The sequence below is a fragment of the Lutra lutra genome, chromosome 2 (assembly GCF_902655055.1).
Source record: "Lutra lutra chromosome 2, mLutLut1.2, whole genome shotgun sequence".
NCBI classification, from domain to species: Eukaryota; Metazoa; Chordata; class Mammalia; order Carnivora; family Mustelidae; genus Lutra; species Lutra lutra.
Genome location: NC_062279.1, coordinates 203,945,980 through 203,970,502, shown reverse-complemented (window position 1 = coordinate 203,970,502; position 24,523 = coordinate 203,945,980). Strand labels below are relative to the sequence as shown.

Below are 24,523 nucleotides of genomic sequence, written 5' to 3'. Positions count from 1 at the left end.
CCTCAGAGTTCAGAAACACCCAACAGTAATGACTATCAAACTTTTTTGGAAGGGAAGGCTATTTGGTTACTCTATTGAAGAGGAAATTCTAATTTCACTCTAAGTTTATATTATTCTTGGCTAAAATAGTTTCTCTTTATCCTTGTGTGATGACCTAGGGCACAGAGTGGTGGCAAGAATAATTATTTCCTTCATTAGCAGGCATTAAACCATTTTCCCTTTTTTAGCAGATACTTAATGTATTAATATTAAACATATGATGTAAAATCTGTTCATAGTTTTGATATTGTTTGTTTTGCCATTCTGCAGGCCGTGGGGTATAGTTGTATGCCCAATAATAAAGATGAAGATGGGCTGGTGGTTTTAGTTTTCAACAAAAAAGAAACAGATATTCGAAGCCAACAACAGCAGTTGGTAGAATCATTGCATAAAGTTTTGGGAGGAAACCAGACCCTTACTGTAAATGTAGAGGGTATTAAAACATTGCCAGATGATCAGTAAGTATACATTAAATGTACTACTTATTTCTGTGCGCCTTGGTCCAAAGAGAGTGAGCCAACAGCGTTTTTGTTAATAAAGCACAAACTAAATCTTTGAGCAGAATATTATTACTCAGCTAGTTATTATTCAGTATTTATAACAACATTTGTTTAAAAGCTTTTTTGCTTAATCTTGGGAGTTCCTTTTTTTTTTTAAGATTTTATTTACTTATTAGAGAGATAGAGACCACAAGTAGGCAGAGCAGCAGGCAGAGGAAGAGGGAGAAGCAGGCTCTCTGCTGAGCAGGGAGCCTGATGTGGGGCTCTATCCCAAGACTCTGGGACCATGACCTGAGCCGAAGGCAGCCGCTTAACCAACTGAGTGACCCAGGTGCCCCAGGAGTTAACTTTTATTTTATATATATTTATGTATCTATCTGTCTATCAGAGGTGGGCGGAGCAGGGTCGGGGGGGCGGGGAGAATCTTGTAGGCTTTACACCCATGCAGAGGCCAAGTGATCTCACAACCCTGAGATCATGACCTGAACTGAAATCAGGAGTTGGACATTTAAACCAACTGAGCCACCCAGGTGCCCCTTAATCTTGGAGTTCTTAACTTACCGGATACTAATGACTCCTTAGATTTTTCGTTCAGAAACAGGAAGAAATGTTAATCATGGCTGTGTGTGCAAATCAAAGGCCACAAAGATGTTATTAGAAAGTTTTAACTGATAACTGTGCATACTCATTCATGGAGAAATATGACTCATTTACTTCTTATGTCTTCTGTATAATTTTCATACTTAGTGGTAAAAACATTTACTTTGGGATATGTTGGGTTAGAAGAATTATTATTTTTTTAAAAAGATTTTATTTATTTATTTGACAAAAATCACAAGTAGGCAGGCAGGCAGAGAGAGAGGGGGACGCAGGCTCCCCGCTGAGCAGAGAGCTCGATGCGGGGCTCGATCCCAGAACCCTGAGATCATGACCTGAGCTTAAGGCAGAGGCTTAACCCACTGGGCCACCCAGGCGCCCCTAGAAGAATTAGTGAAATATATAATACCTGAGATCAGATAACTTGAACATAACCTCCAAAGTACTTCTCAATTCTGGAAAAGATAGTAACATTTACATAGGACTTTGCAGTGAAGCAAACCTTTTATAAGTATCCTATGTCTCATTTTAACTATCATTTAAGCTGATATACAAGTGAACATAACATTAAGTAAGGGTTCCTTATTTTCCAAGATTTAAGAAAATACTATTTTCTCTTCTAGCTGGGGAGATACCATGATCACTATTTTCTCTTCTAAAACATTTTCTGAATTCAGCTAGCACCTTTCGAAAATCACAAGCTACATTGATACTGAGTTGTAGCTATGAGTTTTGTGCTGTTTTGTAACTTGGTTATTTGTCTCCCAGGACAGAAGTTGTCATTTATGTTGTTGAACGTTCTCCGAATGGTACTTCAAGAAGAGTTCCAGCTACAACACTGTATGCCCATTTTGAACAAACGAATATAAAAACACAGTTGCAGCAACTTGGAGTAACCCTTTCTATGACTAGAACTGAACTTTCTCCTGCACAAATCAAACAACTCTTACAGAATCCTCCTGCTGGTACGTTTGTAGTCACAGATTTGAGGAAATGAAAGATTTAGAGATAAAAATGCTTCCCCTATTTTGGTAGGTATTAGTTGGTTATTAATAAAACCAGTGTCTATCATATCTTCTAATTCGGGACAAAGTTTTAAATGTTTTCATTGTATTAATTCATTTAGCTTTTATATTTTATAGTTAATATGCTTGTTAGAAATGTTGGGAAATGACAAACTAAAGAGAAATAATCCATAATCCAGCTACCCCAAGGTAATTTACTTTTAATATTTTTATTTTCTTCTAACTTGTGCTGAGAATTCGAGTAAAACCTAAATAAGTGTTCTCACCAAAAAATATGATGTAGACGGCATAACTAGATTGACTGAATTACAGATCCAGTTAATCTCCTTCCCACAGAAATAGCTACTACTAATAATTTATTAGTCCTTTACCTGTGATTTTAATATAGCATATGTACATGTAAATCCTTTAAAAAAAAAAAAAAAGGATTCTGCACTGTACATCTACTGGGACTTGCCTTTTCAGTTGTAGTATTTCGTAGCCCTTCCCATCCCATACCAGTACACACTGGTAAATATTCTTTTTAAAAATCTACATGGAATACCATGGATGTACCTTGCATCACTTCACTTCTATGTCGTTTCCACCTTTTCATCATTATAAACTATGCAACAATTAAACAGCCTTGTAAATTCTTTTAGAATAGCTCTCTGGTAATGAAATTTGAGTCGAGATTATGTATTGTTAGATACTGCCAGGTTGCTCTCCAAAGAAAGTCGTATACACACTGTGACAGGAATGTGTTCTTTTTCTCGTATTTTTCTTTTTAAATATTTTCTCATTTTCATCTATTTTTGCCAGCAATGAGATTATCACTCTTTTTTAATTTTGCCATTCTGATTGCAAAAGTCACTTACTTTCATTAGCATTTCCTGATTTCTAATCATTTGAGCATCTTTAAATATGTTTATTAGCTGTGGTTCTATCTTTTGTGAATTAACATTTCATGTCCTTTGCCCATTTTCTATTAGATATTTTTGCTTTCCTTTCTGATTTATAGGAGCTTTTTCTGTTTTTCTGAAGGTTAATCTATTATCCTATAGGTTGTAGATACTTCCTTTCAGTCTACAGTTTTTTTCAAAGCTTTATCCTAACAAAAATTTTCATTTTTGTAATTGTCATTGAATCGTCATTTTTCATTACAGCTTCTGGATTTTTAAAAAATCTTATTTTAGGAAGGCCTTTCCCATACAAATACTATAAAAACAGAGAATAGTTTCTTTCAGAAAAAGTATTTCTCCTTTTTGTAGGTGTTGATCCTATTATCTGGGAACAAGCCAAGGTGGACAACCCTGATTCAGAAAAGTGAGTACGCCTTCATCGTATTTCCATATAAGGACTAATATTTGCTGAAGAATGTTGACGCCTGGCTGGTTCAGTTGGTAGAGCAAGGAACTCGTGGTCTCGGGATTGTAAGTTCAAGTCCCACGTTGGGCTGGGAGCCTACTTGTTGACTGACAAGGCTGTACAGTATGGTGAAAACCTTGAAATCTGAGTATCATTCCCCTAATTTTGCCTTTAAAAGTATAAATTTTGACTGAACTTTATTTCTTTATTCGTAAAATAAGAAGGTTGAAAAAAATCTGTGATTTAACATTGTTGATTTCATAGTCATTGATCTGTCTTTGAACCCTAGAAATTTATTGTGAAATTACATGAATGTTATTATAAAAACCCTAATTTCTGGTACTTTGTAATAGTAGTAAAAGGCTTAAAATCTGATAATTGACCACTTCGATTTCTTCAGGTTAATTCCTGTACCCATGGTGGGTTTCAAAGAACTTCTTCGAAGACTGAAGGTTCAAGACCAGATGACTAAGCAGCATCAGACCAGATTAGATGTAAGCATTTAGCTTCATTCTCTGCCTCTGGCAATAGTAAAAGAGATTATAGACACTTTTTACTGTGTGGATTACTATTATGTCTTAGAGTTAAATAATATGGAGTATGCTGTAAAATTAACAATTATAGTTTTGTGCAGTTGCTTAGTAGATAGCCTCCAAAATCATGTAAATCTGATTTGGTATATTTTAACAAAGAATTTAGAATTGTTGGCTTACCATTGCTATTAGGCTGTTATATCCTTTTGCAGCCAGGGAATGCATATTATTATTATTTTTGGGTGGGGGGGACTTTTAAAATTTAAATTCAATTAGTTAACATATAGTATATTATTAATTTCAGAGGTAGAGTTCAGCGATTCATCAGTTGCATGTAACATCACGTGCCCTTCTTAATGCTCATCACCCAGTTACCCCATCCCCCCATGCACCACCCCTCCAGAAACAGTTTGTTCCCTGTAGTTAAGAGTCTCTTATGGTTTGTCTCCCTCTGTTTTCATCTTACTTTATTTTTCCTGGGTTTGTTTCTTTCACTAACCAGAATCATGCTGTATGTATTGTCCTTTGATGTGCTTGTTGGAGATGTTCTTAGCCTATGACACTCCTTTTATCCCGTATATATTCAACAGAGTTAGTGTCACTATTTGGGTTGCTTCATTCTGTTGCTAAAATTTTGCCCACTTTTGTGCACAGACTTGAGCACAGGGCCTGGAATTTTAGGAGAACAGTGTCAGTTTGAGTCTCTGGCAGTCTGAGGTGAAGAGGCATGTTAACTTGGCATTGAGCAGGTGGCAGGCTGTGCATGCTGACTTAGGCAGGAGGGCAGCTGGACTATGGATTTGGGGTTCACAGGCCAATGGCATCCGTGTGTGATGGGGATGTGGCTGGTTTGCCGTTAACTTTTGTTTTTCTGGGAAACTCTCTCTTTCTATTCTGTATGAAAGTCTTGCTGGATAGAGAGTTCTTGGCTCTAGATTTTTTCCTTTTAGCACTTGGAATTTATCATGCTGCTCTCTTATGGTCTGCAAAGTTTCTGCTGAAAAACCCACTGATAGCCATATGGGGTTTCCCTTGTATGTAACTGCTTTCCTTTCTCTTGCTGCTTTTAAAATTCTCTATTACTACTTTTGGCCATCTTATTTACTTTGTGTCTGGGTGCAGACCTCTTTGTGTTGGTTTTGTGGGGGGCTCTCTGTGCCTCCTGGATCTGGATTTCTCTTTCCTTCCCTAGATTCAGGATTTTTTCAGCTCTTATTCCTTTAGACAAATCTGCCCCCTTTTCTTGCTCTTCTCCTTCTGGGATCCCTATCATGCACCTGTCATGCTTGATAGTGTTGCTGAGTTCCCTGGGTCTATTCCCATTTTGGATAATTTTTTCCCCCCTCTCATCTGCTCAGCTTGATTACTTTTCATTACTCTGTCTTCCAGGTGGCTGATGTGTTCTTCTGCTTCCTCTTGTTTGCTGTTTATTCCAGGTTGTCTGTTTTTAACTTCATCTAGTGAGTTCATTATCAGTAATTGGTTCTTTTTTATGTCTCATCTCTTGGTGGAAGGTCTCAGGGAAGTCGTGCACTCTTTTCTCAATTTTAGCACATGTCTTTATGAGCATTACTTTAAACTTGCTATCAGATTACTTATCTGCATTTCGTTTAGGTCTCTTGCTCTGATTTTGTTCTACTCTTTGATTTGAGACATATTCCTCTGTCTTCTCATTTTGTCTATTATTGTGTCTGTTTCTATGTTAGGAAAGTCAGCTATGTCTCCTGCACTTGAAGGTAGTGACTTTATGAAGAGGTCCTGCAGTGCAGTGTCTCCACCAGAAAATGGTGCATCAGGTGTGTCTCCTACGTGTTTTGCTACAGGGGTGTCCTAACATGACAAGCTGTGTTTGCCTTCGGTACAGCTTGCAATGGCTCTGTGCCTGTTGTGGGCAGAGTCTGGTGCCTGTGGTGTTGGTGGGCCAGTCCAGGGTTGCCTTGGGCTTGAGTTGAGTCAGAGCAGGTGTTTGCCAAAGATGAAGTAGCACCAAACTGCAGACACTTTCCCTGTGTTGTCCCCTGAGAAGCTTTTGTTGGTGGCTGGGGCCTGCAGTCAGACCAGCTGTCTGCCCTAGCCCACTGCTGGACTCATAGCCAGACTGGTATGTGGTTATCTTCCCCTCTCCCTGGAGCAGGACTCACTCTGGAGTGATGCCGGCCCTTGTCTGGGCTGCGTGCACACTGCCAGGCTTGTGACACTGTGTGGTGGATCTCCTTTGCCTGGCCTTTTGTCTGTGTTGGGCTGTGGAGTCTGTCCTGCCAGTTTTCAGGTTGCTTTCTGGGTTATTTATGCCGATGTGGGTGTTCTCTAGGAAGCCACGTGGCAAGAGGTGAGCCCTGGGCCCTCCTACTCTGCCATCTTCCCAGCAGCCTCTTGCATATTATTTTCTTAATTAAACACTTATTTATAAGGTCTTACCAAAACAAAGACTAAAGTTGTGATCTTTTTTTTTTAATTGTGTTAGTCACCATACAATACATCATTAGTTTTTTTTTTTTTTTTTTTTTTTCAAGATTTTTTTTTTATTTATTTGTCAGAGAGAGAGGAAGAGAGAGCGAGCACAGGCAGACAGAATGGCAGGCAGAGGCAGAGGGAGAAGCAGGCTCCCCGCCGAGCAAGGAGCCCGATGTGGGACCCGATCCCAGGACGCTGGGATCATGACCTGAGCCGAAGGCAGCTGCCCAACCGACTGAGCCACCCAGGCGTCCCCATCATTAGTTTTTGATACAGTGTTCAAGATTCATTGTTTACACATAACACCCAGTGCTCGATGGAATGTGTGCCCTCCTTAATATCTGCTGCCACACTCAGCCATCCCCCCACCCCCCCCCCCTCTAAAACCCTCAGTTTGTTTCTCGGAGTCCATTCTCTCTTGTGGTTCGTCTCCCCCTCCAATTTCCCCCCTTCACTTTTCCTTTCCTTCTAATGTCTTCCATGTTATTCCTTATGTTCCACAAGTGAAACCATATGATAATTGACTCTCTCTGCTTGACTTACTTCATTCAGCATAATCTCCTCCAGTCCTATCCGTGTTGATGACTGCTGAGTAATATTCCATTGTATATATGGACCATATCTTCTTTATCCATTCGTCTGTTGAAGGGCATTTTGGCTTTCCACAATTTGGTGATTGTGGACATTGCTGCTATGAACATTGGGGTACATATAGCCCTTCTTTTCACTACATCTGTATATTTGGGGGTAAATACCCAGTAGTGCAATTGCTGGGTCATAGAGTAGCTCTATATTTAATTTTTTGTGGACACTCTACACTGTTTTCCAAAGTGGCTGCACCAGCTTGATTCCCACCAACAGTGTAAGAGGGTTCCCTTTTCTCCACATCCTCTCCAGCATTTATTGTTTCTTGCCTTATTAATTTTTGCCGTTCTAACTGGTGTAAGGTGGTATCTCAATATGGTTTTTAATTGTATTTCCCTGATGGCTAATGATGAAGAACATTTTTTCATGTGTCTGCAAACCATCTGTATGTCTTCATTGGAGAAGTGTCTGTTCATGTCTTCTGCCCATTTTTTGACTTGATTATCTGTTTTTTGGGTGTTGAGTTTGTGAAGTTCTTGGGTATCAGCCCTTTGTCTGTAATGTCATTTGTGAATATCTTCTCCCATTCCATGGGTTTTCTCTTTGTTTTTTTGTTTGTTTTTTAAAGATTTTATTTATTTATTTGACAGGCAGAGATCACAAGTAGGCAGAGAGAGAGAGGAGGAAGCAGGCTCCCTGCGGAGCGGAGAGTCCGATGTGGGGCTCGATCCCAGGACTCTGGGATCATGACCTGAGCCGAAGGCAGAGGCTTTAACCCACTGAGCCACCCAGGCGCCCCAACCAGTATCAGTTATTGAAGAAACTTTTTTCCACTGGATATTTTTACCTGCTTTGTCAAAGATTATTTGACCGTAGAGTTGCGGGTCCATATCTGGACTCTACTCAGTTCCACTGGTCTATGTGTCTGTTTTTGTGCCAGTACCATGCTGTCTTGGTGATCATAACTTTGTAATAAAGGTTGAAATCAGGCTAAGTCCTACCTTTGTTTTTCTTTTTCAACATTTCCTTGGCTATTCGGGGTGTTTTCTGGTTCCATACAAATTTAGGATTGTTTGTTCTGGCACTTTGAATGCCAATGGTATTTGGGTTGGGATGGCGTTGCACGTATAGGTGGCTCTGGGCAGTGCAGACATTTAACAATGTTTATTCTTCCATGAGCATGGACTGTCTTCCCATCTCTTTTTGTCTTCTTCAGTTTCTTTCATGAATGTTCTGCAGTTCCTCGAGTATAGATCCTTTACCTCTTCAGTTAGGTTTTTGGTGCTATTGTAACCAGAATCAATTCTCTAATTTCCCTTTCTACAGTTTCATTGTTAGTGTATAAGCAGCTGATTTCTGTGCCTTGATTTTTATACCCTGCCACGTTACTGAATTGCTGTGTGAGTTCTAGTAATTTGGGGGTGGAGACTTATGGGTTTTCCACATAAAGTGTCATGTCATCTGCAAAGAGAGAGTTTGACTTACCTTTTGTTTCTTTTTGTTGTCTGATTGCTGTTGCTAGGACTTCCAGTACTGTGTTCAACAAGAGTGGTGAGAGTGGGTATCCTTGTCGTGTTCCTGATCTCATTGGAAAGACTGTCAGCTTTTCCCCATTGATAATGACATTCACTGTCGGTTTTTCATAGATGAATTTGGTGAAGTTGAAGAATGTTCCCTATACCCTGAAGAGTTTTAATCAGGAAAAGATGCTGTACTTTGTCACATGCCTTTTCTGTATCAGTTGAGAGGACCATGTGGTTCTTCTCTCTTCTCTTAGTGATTTGTTCTGTCACCTTGATTGATTTGCGAATGTTGAACTAACCTTGCATCCCAGGGATAAATCCCACCTGGTCATGGTGGATAATCTTTTTAATGTACTGTTGGATCCTATTAGCTAGGATCTTGTTGAGAATCTTGCCATCCGTATTCCTCAGGGATCTTGGTCTGAAATTCTTTTTGATGAGGTCTCTGTCTGGTTTGGAGATCAAGGTAATGCTGGCTTCATAGAAAGAGTTTGGAAGTTTTCCTTCTCTCTATTTTTTGAAACCGCTACAGGAGAATAGGTACTCTCCTTTCAGTGTTCGGTAGAATTCCCCAGGGAATCCATCAGGTCCTGGGTTCTTGTTTTTTGGGAGGTTTTTGATCACTGCTTCAGTCTCATTACTAGATATTGGTCTATTCAGGTTGTCAGTTTCTTCTGTTTCAGTTTTGGAAGTTTATAGGTTTCCAGGAATGTATCCATTTCTTCTAGGTTGCTTAACTTATTAGCATATGACTGTTGATAATAATTGCTGATGATTGTTTCTACTTCCTTGGTGTTAGTCATGATCTCTCCCCTTTCATTCATAATTTTATTGGTTTGGGTCCTTTCTCTCTTCTTTTGGATTAGTCTGGCCAGTGGTTTATTGATCTTATTCTTTAAAAAAACCAGATTCTAGTTGTGTTGATGTGTTCTACTATATCTCTGGTTTCTAATTCATTGATCTCTGCTTTAATCTTTATTATTTCCCTTCTTGTGCGTGGGGTAGGCTTAATTTGTTGTTGATTCTCCAGTTCTTTAAGGTGTAAAGAGAGTTTGTGTATTCGGGATTTTTCTTTTTTCTTTTTCTTTCTTTCTTTCTTTCTTTTTTTTTTTTTGAGTGAGCCTTGGATGGCTATGTATTTCCCCCCTTAGGACCACCTTTGCCACATCCCATAGGTTTTGGACCAATGTGTCCTCATTCCCATTGGTTTCCATGCATTGTTTAAGTTCTTCTTTGATTTCCTGGTTAAGCCAAACATTCTTGAGCAGGATGGTCTTTAGCTTCTAAGTTTTTGAATTTCTTGCAAACTTTTTCTTTTTTTTTTTTTTTAAAGCATTTTTTTTTTTTAAAGATTTTATTGATTTATTTGTCAGAGAGAGAGAGGGAGAGAGAGCAAGCACAGGCAGACAGAATGGCAGGCAGAGGCAGAGGGAGAAGCAGGCTCCCCGCCAAGCAAGGAGCCCGATGCGGGACTCTATCCCAGGACGCTGGGATCATGACCTGAGCCGAAGGCAGCTGCTTAACCAACTGAGCCACTCAGGCGTCCCTCTTGCAAACTTTTTCTTGAGATTAAGTTCCAGTTTCAAAGCATTGTGGTCTGAGAATATGCAGGGAATAATCTCAGTCTTTTGGTGTCGGTTGAGACCTGATTTGTGACCCAGTATGTGGTCTATTCTGGAGAAAATTCTATGTGTGCTCGAGAAAAATGAGTATTCTGTTGTTTTAGGGTGGAATATTAATATTCTCTATATATATGAGGTCCATCTGATCCAATGTGTCCTTCAAAGCTCGTTTCTTTGTTGATTTTTCTGCTTAGATGGTCTGTCTATTGCCGAGCGTGGTGTGTTAAGATCCCCTACATTTAACGTCTTCTTATCAGTATGTCTTTTTACTTAACAGTTGGCTTATGTAATTGGCTGCTCCCATGTTGGGGCATAAATAATTACAATTGTTAGATCTTGGTGGATCTTGGTGGATTTAAGAATGATGTGTCCTTCTGTATCTCTGTTTACAGTCTTTAGCTTAAAATCTAATTTGTCTGATATGAGGATTGCTACCCCAGCTTTCTTTTCAGGCCCCTTGGCATGAAAGATGCTTCTCCACCCTTTCACTTTAGTCTGGATGTATGCTTAGGTCCAGAATGCTTCTCTTGTAGACCACATATGGACGGGTCCTGTTTCATTATCCGCCACCTGTGCCATTTTATGGGCCCATTTAGGCCATTCATGATGGGAATGATTAATGAAAGATATGTTTTATTGTCATCCTGGATCTTGTTTCTATAGATTGTCTCTGTAAATTTCTGTTCTATATCACTCTTGGGGTCTTTGTTCTTTTATAGACCCCCCCCCCCCCGCCTTAGTATTTCTGGTAGTGCCGGCTTGGTGGTCACATAATCTTTTAGTCCTTGCTGGTCTTGGAAGCTCTTTCTCTTTCCTTCCATCCTGAACGTCAGCCTTGCCGGATAAAGTATTCTAGGCTGCATGTTCTTCTCATGTAGTGTACTGAGTATGTCTTGCCGGCCTTTTCTGACTTGCCAGGTCTCTGTGGACAGGTCTGATGTAATTCTGATGTTCCTTCTACTGTACATAAAGAATCTCTTCCCCTAGCTGCCCTTAGACAATTTCTCTAAATTTATGATTCACGAACTTCATGATCACATGTCCGGAGGTCTTTCTGTCCTGTTGATCTTGGGGGTGTCTTCTCTGCCTCTAGGCCAGGAGCAACGCCTGGTGTGTTGTTTTTCAGTCAGTCCTGCTTGGGCGGAGTTGCCCTGCCCATCAAGGACCTGTGCTCTGTGGAAACTGGTTTTTCAGGCTTTTGCTCTCTGGGGGTTTTTGTTCTCTGGCAGTTTTTCTGCCTTTTCAGAGGGTGAGAGCAAAGTAATAACTTTCTGCACCCAGACCTCCGCCTCAGAGAGAAGCCACAGTTTGCTCCTCTCTGAATGGTCCAGAACACAGATGCCCCCTCTCTGCAAACTCCATTCAACACCGCAGCTTCCCACAGGCGGCGCACACCTCCAGCCACTGTCTCCAGGGACCATCGACTGGAGCCTGGGCCAGCTGGCTCCGGTGCAGGCAGACGCGGCTGCGGCCGTCCTGTGACCTTGGGCTTCGGTCTGTGCGTGCGGCTGCCCCGTCTCAACAGTTGTCCCTGAAATCCCTGACGTTCTGTGTGAGCGTTGTTATCAGGCCCTTCCCACTTGGGGCCACCAGTCTCCCAAGTTATTGCTGGTCCCCAAGCGCGGGCATTTCCGTACTGGGGTCTTACTTCCCAGTGGCTCGCTTCTGTGTACCCTCCAGTAGCTATCTGCGCACTCCCAGCTCCTCTGTCACTTTCGTCGATAGTCCTCTGGCCTGTAGAGATCCGGAAGTGTATGATCTTCGTGTCAGGCTGATGTCACGGTGTTCCAAGCGCGCTGGTAGGTACCTAGCTCCGTTCTGGGAACCGGTTGAAATAGGGTCTCCTGCTCCTCTGCCATCTGGCCTCTCCTCCCAGTTGTGATTCTTTTGGTTGGCAGAGAATGGTAGATTAATGAAGCACTTGAATTACTGAGTGCTGAAATCTAACTAATATCTTACTAAGTAGACTTTCTAATCAAATACTTACAGGTTCTTAGCGGTTACCTCCAACTCTCTTATGTGGAATTCCTGATAACATACTCATTCAGACAGAAGAGTGAAAAGCGCACCACTTTACGTAGCAGCGTGTTTCACGGTCAGCTGATAGAGGTTCTCTTGCGGGGGCGCCTGGGGCACAGCGGGTTCAGCCTCTGCCTTCAGCTCAGGGCATGATCTCAGGGTCCTGGGATGGAGCCCTGCATTGGGCTCTCTGCTCAGCAGGGAGCCCACTTCCCTCTCCGCCTCTGCCTGCTTCTCTGCCTACTTGTGATCTTTCTCTGTGTCAAATAAATAAAATCTTAAAAAAAAAAAAAAAGTTCTCTTGCTTACGTGGACCCAGTGTCTGCTTTGGTATAATTTACACCCGTTCTCTCTGGCACTGATTTGTAGGTAGTCACTGTGCTTTCTGTGGTAGCCCTACACATATTTGAACGTTGTGATCATTTCTTCCTTTTTATTATTCTCTTCTCTGGCTATAAACTTAAGCATGGCTTTTTATGTGACATGATTTCCAGAGCCTTCATTATCTTTGGGCTGGACACATTGGGTTTATCAGCATCATTTTTTAAATGAGTTGCCACGGTACTATAAATTGGCATGTCCACAGTCCTTCAAAGGAAGACCAAAGAAGCTGGTCCCTCTGGTTTTTCGTCTTAGTAGAGGTTTGTCAATTTTGTTGATCTCATCAGAGAACCAAGTGTTTGGTTTCATTAATTTTTCTCTAGTATTCTCTTTATTATTTCATTTCTCTTTTTAACCATTTTCTTCTGCTTGCTTTGGGTTTATTTTTCTCTTTTTCTGGTTCCTTTAGGTAGCAGTTTAGGTTATTAATTTGAGACTTTTTTCCTAGTGTAGCATTTAATGCTAATAATTTCCTTCTCAGCATTGCTTTAAATCCCACAAAATCCGATAATGTCATATTTTCATCTCTGATACATTCAAAATATTTCCTAATTTCACTTGAGGGTGCTATGTTAGTTTTTTTGACTGATTGTTTCATTTCCACGTGTTTGGAGAGTTTCCTTTTACTTTTGTTGATTTCTAGTCTAGTTCTTTTATGGTCAGAGAACTTTGTATGATTTCAGTTGTTTTAAGGTTTTTAACCTACATCCCTTTGAAAAGAATGTAGATAATGATGTTCTTGGCCGGAGTTTTCTGTTAGTGAGAACTGATTGGTAGATTGTTCAAGGTCTTGATTTTTGTTGATTTTTCTGTTTACTAGTTCTATTTTGAGAGAATTGGGAGTCTCCAGCTACAGTTGTGGATTTCTTTTTTTCTTCTTTCAATTCTGTCAGTTTTTGCTTCATGTATTCTGACAATATGCTGTTTCCTCTTTTCTGCCTTCATTTGGGTTTTTTGGACACTTTTTAGCATCTGTTTTAATTTACTGTCCTTTCAACAATTTTGTTTTGATGGCCGGAGGGCATCTCTCAGCAGGTGTCGGGGTGGTGTTTCGTCCCCAGGGCACATTTGGCACTGTCTAGGGACTTGTTTGGTTGTTAGAGCTGGGGGAGTGCTACAGGTGTCTGTTGAGTAGAGGCAAGGATGCTGATACACATCCTGGTGTGTACGGAACTGTGCCTCTGCAACAGTTGTCTGGCCCAGATTAATGCAGTAGATCCCCCTGATGCACGGTTTCACTTTCCGTGCTTTCAGTTCCTTGCGGTCAACCACGCTCTGGAAGCAGATGACCCTTCTGACAGTAGCCTAATACTGTGTCACAATGTCTCCGCCACTCACTTCATCTTACCGGGTAGGGATTTTATCACCTCACATCATCATAAGAACAGCGGTGAGTACAGCACAATAAGTATTTTGAGAGACCACATTCATGTAACTTTTACTACAGTATAATTGTTCTAGTTTATTAATTTCTTAATGTGCCTGATTTATAAATGAGGCTCTATCATATGTATGTCTGTACGTGTGGGAAAAAACATAGTAAATATATAGGGCTTGGTACTCTCCATGGTTTCAGGCATCCATTGGGGGGTTGTAAAAACATAACCCTCAGGGACGAGGAAGGGCTGCCACAGTACTGGAGTTGAGGAAACCTTCTCAGGTAATACAGCGTAACGCCCGCATCAGTGCTAATATAGGCTTTTCTTGGAGCTGTCAGCATGATGCTCGCTTCTCAGTTTTGGGCTTTGTTGTAACCAGAGTGGGGTATGCCAGAGGTGGGGGCCCGTGGTAACTCACTACCAGGTCAGTGGTACCTCAGATCCATGTCTTATTCCCCAGGCCTCTTGCCACTCTTTCTTTCTCAGAGTCCTCTAATCGTCGCCCTTGCATTCTGTTCAAGTTTTAAAACCATGTTCCATAGGAGAGACAGAGTGCCATATACTTGAGTCCATCTTGTCCAAAATCAAAATTAATTCCTATCTTTTGCTAGTTTTTCTGTTGCATTTAACTTTTCTTTACTGAATTTCAGGAGTTCACCATTACTCTGGATTTTAATCTCTAGTCTGATTCTATTGAGATATCTCCTACTTTCTCAACTCTTCCAACTCTGCAGTGTCCTGAGTTGAACAGGAAACTTTAGTGCAATAATACTTACTAGTATCTTGCCCTGTTTTCTTGGGAATCTGCTCAAGGAATCATTCTTTACCCCAAGAGCTGAGTCTCCTACATTTTTTTTCGTAATATTTTAAAGCTTAACCTTCCACATTTGGGTCTTTTGTCCTCATGGGTTTCAAGTTTACACAGTAAGTAGTATGAACCCAAGTTTATTTTTCTCAAATGGGTCAGATGTTCCAGTGTCCTCCATAAAGAACATCCAGTGTTATTTTCCCCCAGTGATTTATCAAAGCATTTAACCAGTCAGGTCACCATATGTAAATATGTAAGTGTATGTGTGTGATGTATTCTGTTCTTTAATTAGTTTCACTTTTTTTTTTTTTTTTTACTCTGGCTTTAGTAGTGTATTTCATTGTGTTGTAGAGTGAACCTCTGATTTTTTCTTTGTTTCAGAGTTGTTGCATCTTTATGGATCTTTACTGTTCTATAATAGTCTTGGAATCAGTTTGTCGAAATGCTAGCGTTTTGGTTGGAATTGCATTAAACATGTTGTTTGTAGAGAATTGAATCTTAATAAATTATTCCATCATGAACATGTTACGTTTCTTTACTCACTGAGGTACCATCCATTGAAACAGTTTTAAGAACTTTCTTTAAAAACCTTGTACATTCTTTCTAGGGTTAATTCCTAGATTGTTTTAGTGTTTGTGAATAAATACTGAATGGTATATTTCTATTTTTTCTTAGTTATTGCTGGTTGAGAAAACCACTATATTCTTTTGTGTCTGGAAGCCGCCAACTTTTCAAAACTGGGGTAGGGGAAGTGCCTAAAATACATAGTATAAAACGTGGCTACCTACTTTTGTTCCTTCAGCATGACCTATCACTGGAAAGTTTCCTTAAAAGGTGACCTGTCCAGGTGTACGTACTAAAATATGTCTTGCACAATCTTCTTACCTCTTTCTTAAAACCTCTTAATATAAGCCAATGCCATAGAATGATTGATTATGATAGGAACAGTTATGGATTAATTCAGGTTGGGTAGCTTTAATGAAATCAGATTTAGCTCCCATCTGTAAGGTTAAGACTTCATAAGGCAGAACAGTATGATTTCAAGCCAGGCAAAGAGCAAATCCAAGACACAGAGGCATAAAAGTGTATTTGGTTCTGTGATTAAGATCTTTCCTTTTCCCTTACGCTTGATCACTCCCTCTTAAGTATTTTGTAACAGCTAAGACTGGACTATACTATACCTGGAAATTTAATGGTCTATTAAGGCCACTCCTGGATGTCACTTTATAGCTGTTAACTTTTTCCATTCATGGGCTGGTTGTTAATATTACTACAAATTCCTTATTTCTGAAGTATATGTTTTATTTTTCTGTAGGCTTTGTCTCATCACTAACTTTCCTAGAGCTCTTAAGAAACCTTTGAATGGTACTTTTTAATTTTCAGATGCACAAAGGGGAAGAAATATAAAGCAGATTTAAAGAGTTTATATTTTGAGAGATGACTTTGTCTCATTTTAGAATTAGGTTTTGCATATAGATAACCCTGATATTTGTGATGTCTCTACTTACCTTCAAAACTTTTTAAAAAAATAGATCATATCTGAAGATATCAGTGAATTACAGAAGAATCAAACTACAACTATGGCCAAAATTGCACAATATAAGAGGAAACTCATGGACCTTTCCCACAGAACCTTACAGGTAGTACTTTGCAAATTTTTTTTGAACATTTTTAAGACTGTATGTGAGACCGTGCTTAATAGAGAATTTTTTTGGAATAGAGAATAAAACACAGTGAAAGGAAGTAATAGTAATTTGAAAATGAAAGTACTGATCTTTTCTCAGTAAAACTTAGGCAGTGGAGGAGAGGTCTCACAGGAGTGGGTGAGAAAGTAAATATATTCTAAAATTCACATTTTATTGAGAGGGTAGAACCAGTGAAGAAATAAATCATCTTGGTGCAAAGAAAGCCTGTGTCAGATCATTAATGTTTTCAAAAAGTAGTAGGAAAAAAAAAACACTCAATTTTCAGTGCTAGAAAGGGGAGTATAACCATTAATGAAAAAACAGGATGAAAACAACAATAGAACTTCAAAATTAACAAAAGGGAATGAAAGCATGAACAACAACAAAAATTGAAATTGTAAACTATCATGAAGACAGAAACATTACCTACCAGAATCAATGGAATACAGGAAGAACTGTAGGCAGAATAAAATTTATAGCCTTTAAGTCTTCGTTTTAAAATTCAAACGCAAGGGGTGCCTGGGTGGCTCAGTGGGTTAAGCAGCTGCCTTCAGCTCAGGTCGTGATCTCAGGGTCCTGGGATCGAGCCCCGCATCAGGCTCTCTGCTCAGCAGGGAGCCTGCTTCCTGCTCTCTGTCTGCCTGCCTCTCTGCCTACTTGTGATCTCTGTCTGTCAAATAAATAAATAAATAAATAAATCTTTAAAAAAAAAATTAAAAAAAATAAAATCCAAACGCAAAAATAAGGAACCTAGTACTCACAAAGTTAGTCCATCAAGAGAGGTCAGTAAGAGAGAAACAAAGATGTGAAATGAGTGAAGCCAGAAAATTAATCATAGTACAGAAAATAAATTGAAAGCTGTATCTTTGAAAAGATCTTTTAAAATAGCTAAATATTTTATGATTCTGAAGAAGGAAAAGAAGAATTAGCAGTGAGAAAAGAAACATTACTATAGATAACACAGAACAGAATGAGAAGATACTACATGTAATTCATGGCAACAAATTTGGGAGCTAGAGAAAATCGCTAAATTTTGCTGATTGCAATTTTGCTAAAAACTCATCAACAGAGACGCAAACATCTTAAATAGCCTGTAGAAACAATTGAGAAACTTACTAAATATCAACCATGGAAAAATACCAAGGCCAGATAGTGTGATTGCTGAACTCTAACCACTAAAGCGCTAATTCCGAAGTTGTAGGAAAAATATATAGACCATCTCCTCATTTTTTAAAATAACTTTGAGATAAAATTCACCAGCCATACAGTACACCCTTTTAAAGTATACAATTTGGTGGGTTTTAGTATTTAGTCTGTGCAACATTGCTACAATCGATTTTTGAATTTTCATCGCCCTAAGAAGAAACTCCATCCCTGCTAGCGGTCACTCCCCATTTCATCCAGACCTCCCAGCCCTAGGCAGCCACTTCCTGTCTCTGTGGATTTGCCTGTTCTGGACACTTCATATGAATGGAACAGGACACGTGCGATCTTTTGCGACTGGCTCCTTTCATGTCACACAATGTTTTCAAGGCTCATCTGTGTTGTTGTATGTAATACTTCTTTTATTGCTTGCTGAATGATATTCCGTTTTATAAATACACCATATTTTTAATCTATTCATCAATTGATGAGCATTTTGGTTGTTTCCCGTTTGGTTATTATGAATGTTGCTGTTAAAATTTGTGTACAAATGTTTGTGTGAATGTTTGCTTTCATTTCTCGTGGGTCCATAAGCCGACCATTGGAATTACTTGATTGCGTGGTAACTCTGTTTATTGTTTTGAAGAACTGCTAAAAACTGTTTTGCAGAGCAGCTGGGCTATTTTACATCTGTTTTTGGTACCCCAAAATAAAAATCTAGTAACAGATATGTCTAATAAATAGAGATGTAAATCTTGCTAAGTGAAAGCAGCCAGATTTAAAGGCTGCATATGACGCGATTCTGTTTTTATGGTTTTATGCAAAAAGCAGAAGTAGAGGCGGATAAACCGATGCGCCGTTGCTAGGGGCGGGAGGTCAGGGGACAGGAGGAACTACAAGGAGGGAATGGACATGTTCTGTGTCTTGATTGTGGCGATGGTAACATGACTTTATCAAGATTCATAGTAACTGTACACCTCAGGTGGGTGGATTTTGTTCTATGTGGATTAGACCTCAGTAAATCTAATCTAAAACAGCAGAAGTGCAGTAGTTTTAAATGAAATAGAAGCAGAACGATTCCAACTACTTATCAAATCCTGTAAGAATATACTGTGACTGAGTGAGGTTTATTTCAGGGATGTAGGGTTGGTTTTATAACAGGAAATCTATCAGCATATAATTATCTATCAGCATATAATTTATCACGATCAACACATTTACGAAGAAAATATGAAAAAGATTGTTAGCAACAATTCAAGAAAGCACTAAAATCACATTTCAGAAAGTATTATTGTGTTATCTTGGAGGTTTTCATAAATATATAAAGGTAAGTAACATAAACATTGGAAAAGATTTCCTTTTTGCTAATGATGTGATTGTGTATCTAGAAAACTCAAGGAAAAAGACAATATGGTAAGATGGCTAGAAAAAGGTAAAGGTACAAAAACCAAAATTTCTTTATATTGCTAGTGGAAATAGGAAAATATTCCATTTACTATGATGAAAAAATTATACTTAGGAATAAATTTATGAGAGAAGTAAAAATGTGAAATAAAGTCTTTGTAAGTAGACATATAAACCTCTTAGGTGCGACTTACTATTCATTTTATAAGATTAAAAAATACACTTTTAAAGCCCTAATTAAAATCTTTCAGTTAATAAAGAATAAAGACTAGGTTTTGGCAATAGCTTTTGGGGAAACAAAATAGTGAAGGGGACTTGTCAGATTTTAGAACCTGTTTTAAAGGTTCTGTAACAAATCAGTGTGGGATTTGCATAGGATTGGACAAAAAAGATCAATGGAACAGAACAGAGAATCCAGAAATGGATGCCAGTATAACTTAAAATTTAGTATGACAAGTGGTAATATTTCAGTTCCACAGGTTTATGTAATAAATAATGCTAGAGTAACTGGCCCTCTAGGGGGAAAAATGAACTGCTGTGTTTTACCACAGACAAAAATGAGCGGATGAAAGAGATTTAACTCTAAGAAATTCATGAAGCTACGTGTACAGCCCTAGGGACTGGAGAGATTTTTGGCCAGAGAGCCAGGAACTATAAAACAAAATTGGCTACATAATTAGAAAATTTTCTGTAGCAAAAGGTGCCAGAGCCATTTTCAGTGGTCGTGCGACAGATAACCAGAAAAAATTGAACTTGCAAATGGCACTAATTATTCATACTGTACAAAGAGATCTTTCAATTTTGGCCAAAAAACCCAACTGAAATGTGGGCAAAGAATGTGTAAAGGCAGTTCACAGAAGAGCAAATGCAAAGTAGTTCTTCACTATTAAAAGATGTTTCTTTAATTTTCAGGAAAGGGCAGATTAAAGAAAAACTGTGGGCTCCATTTATACTCATTTGGGGAAAATTTAAGCAACTTATTGCTGATTGGAATGTGGGAAAAGGGGTACTTTCATGTGGCCTGTGAATCTGAATTGTTTGTGAACCAGTTTAGCTTCTGTTAGACTAAAAACATGCTTCTCAACCCAGCAGTTTCATTCTCGGGGGTGGGGGACCTATATAAGCGAATCTAGAGATAGAGAAATATTTATTACAGTATTTATAACATGGAAACCAGAGACAACATATATACCTCTCAATAAGAGGAATAACTAAATAAATTATTGGTCACTAATGCATGAAAAATTATGCAGGCATTAACAACAAATTAGAGGCACGTATCAGTACACTAATGCCGACCGCCAAGTAAAAGCGCGCAAACCTGATTCAAATCTTGAACTGTTCAGATTCCCGCTGTGTTGTGAGTGCACTGTTGAGCTGGTTTCTTTCAGCAACTGACTGCAATAAAATTACTTGCGTGACTAAAGAGAACTGTTGGTGTTGCTGGCGGCTCTTCTTCACCCAGGTCCTGATCAAACAGGAAATCCAGAGGAAGAGTGGGTACGCCATCCAGGCGGACGAGGAGCAGCTGCGAGTTCAGCTGGACACAATCCAGTGTGAACTGAACGCACCTACCCAGTTTAAGGTAGGCATTTGTGAGCCCATAAAGCTAGAACTTAGTCTTCAAAAAGAGGAATTTTATATACTGGTAATTATTAAAATATTTTGTCATCTTTAGTCAAAACTTCCTTACTAAAGTAGATTCTTAATGTTGGTTTTGGCCTGTGTTAGTGTTAACGTAATCGTGTTAGTAACAGGGAGAAAGAGACAACTTACCAGAGTAGTACCATCCTTTTCAGAAAAGAAGATTCTCTTGGGCTGCCTGGGTGACTCAGTCAGTCAAATGTCCACCTCTGGATTTTCCGCTCATGATCTCAGGGTCGTGAGACTGAGCTCCGGGGCAGGCTCCCTGCTGGGGCAGGGGGCGCGGGGAGTCTCCTTGACGTTCTCTCCTCTCCTTCTGCAATCTCCCCCCAACACATGGGCACACACACACTCTCAAATAAAGAGATCTTAAAACCAACAACAAAACCTGTTGTTAGCAGTTGTAATTTGACGTGGTCTTGTGTTTAGGGCCGACTAAATGAACTGATGTCCCAAATCAGGATGCAGAATCATTTTGGAGCAGTCAAATCTGAGGAGAGATACTACATAGATGCAGATCTGTTACGAGAAATCAAGCAGGTAAGTGCACCAGCGCCTTTTAGAAAGGGAAGTCACTTCACATCCATTAGGCTTGCTGCTGCCCAAAAGAGAAACACAAGTGTTGACAAAGATGTGATTAAAATACAACCCTTGCGCATCGCTGGTGGTGATGTAAAATGGTGTGGCTGCTGTGGAAGTTTTTCAAAAATTAAGCCTCTGCGGACCGTATGATCCCGCAGTTCTGCTTCTGGATGTGCCCCTGGAGGAACCGAGAGTCGGGACTGCGATGCTGCGCTCCTGTGTTCCTGGCAGTACTCCCAGTAGCCACAATGTGGAAGGGACCAGGTGTCCACAGACCGATGAATAAACCAGATACGGCGTATGTACCTTGTAGGATTATCATTCAGCCTTAAAAGCAAAGGAAATTCTCACACCCCTGCAACATGGATGAATTCTGAAAATGTTAGGGCAAGTGAAATAAGCCAGTTTCAAAGGACACATTGCAGGATACCGCGTGCGGCTCACGGTAGAAGGCGGTCGTCAGGGGCCAGAGGGGAGGGGAGTGAGGAACATACATTTATGAGGTACAGATTTACTTGGGAAGATGAAAGTTGTAGAGTTTCATATAATGTGCATATACTTAAGGCTGCTGAACTGTGCACTTTGAAGAATGGTTAAAATGGATATTTCCGGGGCGCCTGGGTGGCTCAGTGGGTTAAGCCGCTGCCTTCGGCTCAGGTCATGATCCCAGGTCCTGGGTTCGAGCCCCGCATCGGGCTTTCTGCTCAGCAGGGAGCCTGCTTCCTCCTCTCTCTCTGCCTGCCTCTCTGCTTACTTGTGATTTCTCTCTGTCAAATAAATAAATAAAATCTTAAAAAAAAAAATGGATATTTCCATGTTTTTTATATTTTATAATAAAAGATGAACTCAGTTAATAGAGGCAGAAAGTCGCTAGTCCCTGGTATTTCAGTGGTAGGCGGTAGTGGCGGCGGCCCCAGCACTTGAGAAGACATTAGAGCTGCATCATGTCAGTCCTTACTCTGTACCTGCCTCATCCACACTTCATTTACGGTCGGTGATGTGGATGTACATTAAAGTCTGAGAAGTAAGTGCTCTGTGTCCTGTATTCCCAGCTTGTATGCCACAGAAATTGTGAATAGGTCCGGTTACGGATGCCCTCAGCCCTCGGGGGACCTAGGTGGAGGCTGGGGTGGCCACAGCCGCTCCATTTTTAGGCTCATCTGGTTTGAAAATTTTGGGGAAGTACTGCTCTAGATTTATTTTCTCCAGTATAAATACAGTCCGTGGTTATTTTTCATTAAATCAAATTATATCTAAAGATAGAAAAATGGTAAATTTTATAGAACATGGTGGGACTGTTAGCAGGGCCCTGAGGATTTTAGATGGTTAAAATTGTCATCCACAAATCCAGTTTTATTATGTGCTTTGGAATGGATATTGTCATTTTACACAGCTGAAGGCCAGCATTGCAGTCCTGGGTTCTTGGGAACTTGGGTACCTAGACACTTGATTACATCCCATGGTAAGTACCTACAGTAAAATTAGCGGAGAAGGACTTCAGGCTGTTGAGGTGAAGAGCCGGATTAGAGTTGCTGCAGTCATCTGGAGTAACAGAAGCACCTCCCGCACCAGCAAAACGCGGTGTTTGTTTTGGGATCGAATCACATCTCCTCACCTAGTTTAGGAAGTTGACCAGGTTTCGTACCTGCATCTCAGTTGTTTTCGCTGCAGCACCACAGGGTGCCTAAAAGAATGTTAAGTAACTTATTTAGTAACCGTGAGGCTCTAAAAACTGCCTTAACACCTGGATACTTGAAATGGTCAGCAGCTGTGGTTACCACCACTATCGTCACGTACTTGTACTCAAAACTGGAAAACTCCGTTTACAGAGCGAGGATTGTGCTGGTCATCAGTATTCGGGTACCTTCTTGCATTCTATTTTAATACAAAATCTGCGTCTTCTGTAAAATTTCTGTTGCAGAGAGTCACGTGAGCTTGTTTTTCACGGCGCGTTATTCTGGGTCATAGAAGTGTGGTCGCAAAAGACGGAGTGCGGCTGTGTGGTGTGCACGTGCCCTGGAGAGCAGCGGTTTTAGGGCTGTATTGCCAGTAAAAGAGTGAAAAAAAGTCCTTATTCCTGGGGGCAATTTGCAGCTTGATAGATTACTATAATCTATTTTTAAATTTCTTCTAGCATTTGAAACAACAACAGGAGGGCCTCAGCCACCTGATCAGCATCATAAAGGATGACTTGGAAGACATCAAGTTGGTAGAACACGGACTGAATGAAACCATCCACGTCAGAGGTGGGGGCTTTAGCTGACGCTGCACCGACCTCCGCTAGCGGCTTGTCAAACTGTCCTCTGTACATCAGACCTTCCTTAGGAAGGAGACTGACCACACGGAGGGGAAAAAAGGGAAACAGTCCTCTCCAGGCTTTTGAGGAGGTTACGGACGATTTACTTTTCATCAGATCTGAAATGACATCCGCTTCACAGCCCTTCAGAGAGAGCAGAGCCTCTGGCAGATTTAACGCCTGAAAACTGTTCTCCACTATAAAAGAGAAGTACGTGATTACCAAAAATATGTACTATTGTACATTTTGACAACAGCATTGTTCTTAAAACTAATCAGTGTTTAATGATTATTTTCCATTGAGCCTTTACTCTGCTTTCCATAGCAAGTAGATATGAAACACCTGCTTTGCACATAACAACATAAACTACATGGCCACTTGGCTGTTGGAGCTTCGTACTTCAGAATGTCAGTGTACATCAGCTTTTATATTTGTGAATTCATCTGTGGGAGGAGTAAAGGAAATCGAAGAGTATTTAATGATTAATGTGGTTTTCTTTTCATTCTATAAAGATTTGAAAATATATTTTTATATTATTTTACTTATTTGAAATTTACAGAACACATTTAAGTGATTAGGATATAGCAAAATTACATTTTATCATTTTTGCAACATTTTTTGTTTTTTTTAGGCCTTTTTATTTCTAAAGATGAAAATGGAAATAAATTCTTGATTGTCATTACTTTTATGTAATTCTGTCTGATGCATTATTTGGCTATGGGAGAGTAACCATGTCTTCACAAGTATTAAATCATCCTCACAATTCAAGAATTTCAGTCTTTCCTTGAGTCTGATTTTTCCCACCTAAGGAAAATATATCAATGCTGACATATTTTTGACAAGGTTATGGCAGATAAAACTTATTTCAAGTGTCATCTATGGTAAAGAATTCCCTATCGTATTTGAAAACACTGGAAAATCTGAATTAGACATCATGTGAAAGTGATTTTTTAAGTC

General features: G+C 39.8%; 1 protein-coding gene across 3 annotated transcripts in view; it reads left to right on the top strand.

Moving 5' to 3' along the window:
- The window catches only part of NUP54 (nucleoporin 54), a 35,843-nt gene extending 11,595 nt beyond the window's left edge, over nt 1–24,248 (top strand). For 2 of the 3 annotated variants that reach the window (XM_047719574.1, XM_047719572.1), the window contains 8 exons: nt 310–497; nt 1,905–2,101; nt 3,412–3,466; nt 3,909–4,002; nt 16,345–16,452; nt 20,510–20,629; nt 21,118–21,228; nt 23,405–24,248. In XM_047719574.1, the coding sequence (XP_047575530.1) occupies nt 310–497; nt 1,905–2,101; nt 3,412–3,466; nt 3,909–4,002; nt 16,345–16,452; nt 20,510–20,629; nt 21,118–21,228; nt 23,405–23,533 (1,002 nt within the window). In that variant the 3' untranslated portion in view covers nt 23,534–24,248. Of the gene's footprint in view, nt 1–309; nt 498–1,904; nt 2,102–3,411; nt 3,467–3,908; nt 4,003–13,879; nt 14,016–15,193; nt 15,277–16,344; nt 16,453–20,509; nt 20,630–21,117; nt 21,229–23,404 lie in introns of those variants that run through there. The other variant, XM_047719575.1, reaches the window with a different exon arrangement.
- Nucleotides 24,249–24,523: the final 275 nt, after the last annotated feature.